Genomic DNA, 1,913 nt, shown 5'->3' with positions numbered 1-1,913 from the left:
GTATTGTATTTGTAAAATGGTAGGGATATATATAGATACATTTTGGGTTTTTAAAATAAAATACATTTATTGTTGTACCATTCAAAATATAATAAAATAAAACATAAAAAATATATATATATAATATTTACTTGAAAATGCAAATATACGTCAATTTAATACTTGGTATAATATAAATAGGAAAATAATAGAAACAAAATATACAGAGTAAATGCACCGAAAAGGAGAAGTTGCGTGGAATGGAAATTTAATAAAACGATAATACAACACGTGCGCAACTACCCGACGTGACCAAAGAAAAATAATAATAATAATATATAAACGAAAACAAATAACTATAATAATAATTTACAATATTATTATAATAATAATATTTAGAGATTTCATGCGTTTCTTTGTTTTGGAGTAAAAGGGCGAGTGTATAGAAGGGTTTTTCTTATTTGGGAAGAAGGAATTTCCGTTAATAGAATATGTATATAGTATTTATATATAATATGAAACATTTTTTTTTTAACAAAAATTCGAATTTACAAACTTTTACTCGCGTTTCGAATTTCTTTGTTTTTCTTAGCTGCGAAGCGTCCGCAGTGGGAAAGCCGCGTGTGCTTGTTTTTTTTTAAATATTCTTTTTCTGTTTGAATGTAACGTTTCTCAAGCGAGGACCAGTATGTAAATTGGGATCACATATATGTATAACATCTCTAACATTTATATAATATTATAGAATATAATTTGAAAGTGGTCCTTTTTCTCTCGTCTCTCCTTATATATATTTTTTTCAATAGAATTATTATTTTTTTGTTTATGTGTGTGTTTTTCATTAGATGAAGACCTGAGGTGGTGGTGTGTATCGAGGATGATGATGGTGAGCACGTTTACAGGTTGCGGCAGACGCGCAGCCGGCTGACTAGCAAACAACTGGAAGAGAGTCCGCAAGAGGTCTTCGCCAATTGCGAGATGTTCACGTTCTTCGTGAAGTTTATCTTATTGCTGAATACCTGGAAACAAATGTTGGTAATATTTGTTGTTTTTGTGTTTTTGGAGTTGGTGAGACTCACTTGGAAGGATTTGGGTATCTCCTCCGCAGATCTGTGCACCAAAGTCCCGTTCAGATAGATCACGTTGGCTGCCTCGTCTTCGGGCAACGTCAGCGTTTGGTAGCTGAAGGTGGCCTCGCGTTCCATCCTCTTGAGCACCTCCTGGGCCTCTTTGCCCTCGCCGACGCAGAGCAGGCACGGCCCACCGACCGTCACGAAGTGCTTCAGCTTCTTCGGCGACGGCACCTAAAAAATGATCGACGCAAATGTTAGTGTTGCAATTTGCATTTGGTGTGTGTCTATTGTTTGAAAGTATACAAATAATAATTGTAGGCCTTTCGACTAAATATACGTTGCTGAAAGCATTTTGTATACGAAGAAGCGTGCTCTTTGGGTGCGATGCGTTTTCGAAGGAGGTGTTTCTTCAAAAAAGAAGGCTCACCTGAAGCACCCCGTTTGTTAGGTCACCGAGAATCAATGTCTGAGGTTTTACCTTTATTGGAGTACACGGGTACTCGGGAAACGCGGCCGCGACGGCCCTGGCGCCTCCCTCATTCGTCCACTCCGATATTCCTACAAAAAATTCTTGCCCTAAAATTTAAAAAACAAACGTTATATTTCTTGTTCAACTAAATTCACTGTGCTTAATCAATAAATACCAGTAAAAAGAACATCGCCTCCATCCAATTTCGCGTTCTGATCTGATATCTCGATTATCGGCATGTCCAGTTCCTTCTTCAAAACCACTCGAATCGTATCCACCTGGAATTGTATTAATAATATACATTTTATTTTGCAGGTGAAGGATGAAATGATATAAAAGATAGAATAAATCCAATATATGCGTATGAAAGCTTGCTAGATTCCCCAAACATT

The 1,913-nt window shown here is 36.4% G+C and overlaps 1 protein-coding gene across 1 annotated transcript; it reads right to left on the bottom strand.

Moving 5' to 3' along the window:
* Positions 1 to 540: 540 nt before the first annotated feature.
* Positions 541 to 1,895, bottom strand: LOC108563823 (N(G),N(G)-dimethylarginine dimethylaminohydrolase 1; the record flags this gene model as incomplete). Its single annotated transcript, XM_017922612.1, has 4 exons — positions 541 to 998; positions 1,059 to 1,283; positions 1,480 to 1,628; positions 1,697 to 1,895. Coding segments are annotated over 4 exons (696 nt in total), but the record flags the coding sequence as incomplete, so codon positions are not given.
* Between the last annotated feature and the right edge of the window lie 18 nt (positions 1,896 to 1,913).

This window comes from Nicrophorus vespilloides, unplaced genomic scaffold, assembly GCF_001412225.1.
Source record: "Nicrophorus vespilloides isolate i.1.1-1 unplaced genomic scaffold, Nicve_v1.0, whole genome shotgun sequence".
Classification (NCBI taxonomy): domain Eukaryota; kingdom Metazoa; phylum Arthropoda; class Insecta; order Coleoptera; family Silphidae; genus Nicrophorus; species Nicrophorus vespilloides.
Note: the sequence above shows the minus strand (reverse complement) of the source record. Positions and strands in the feature narration are given on the sequence as shown.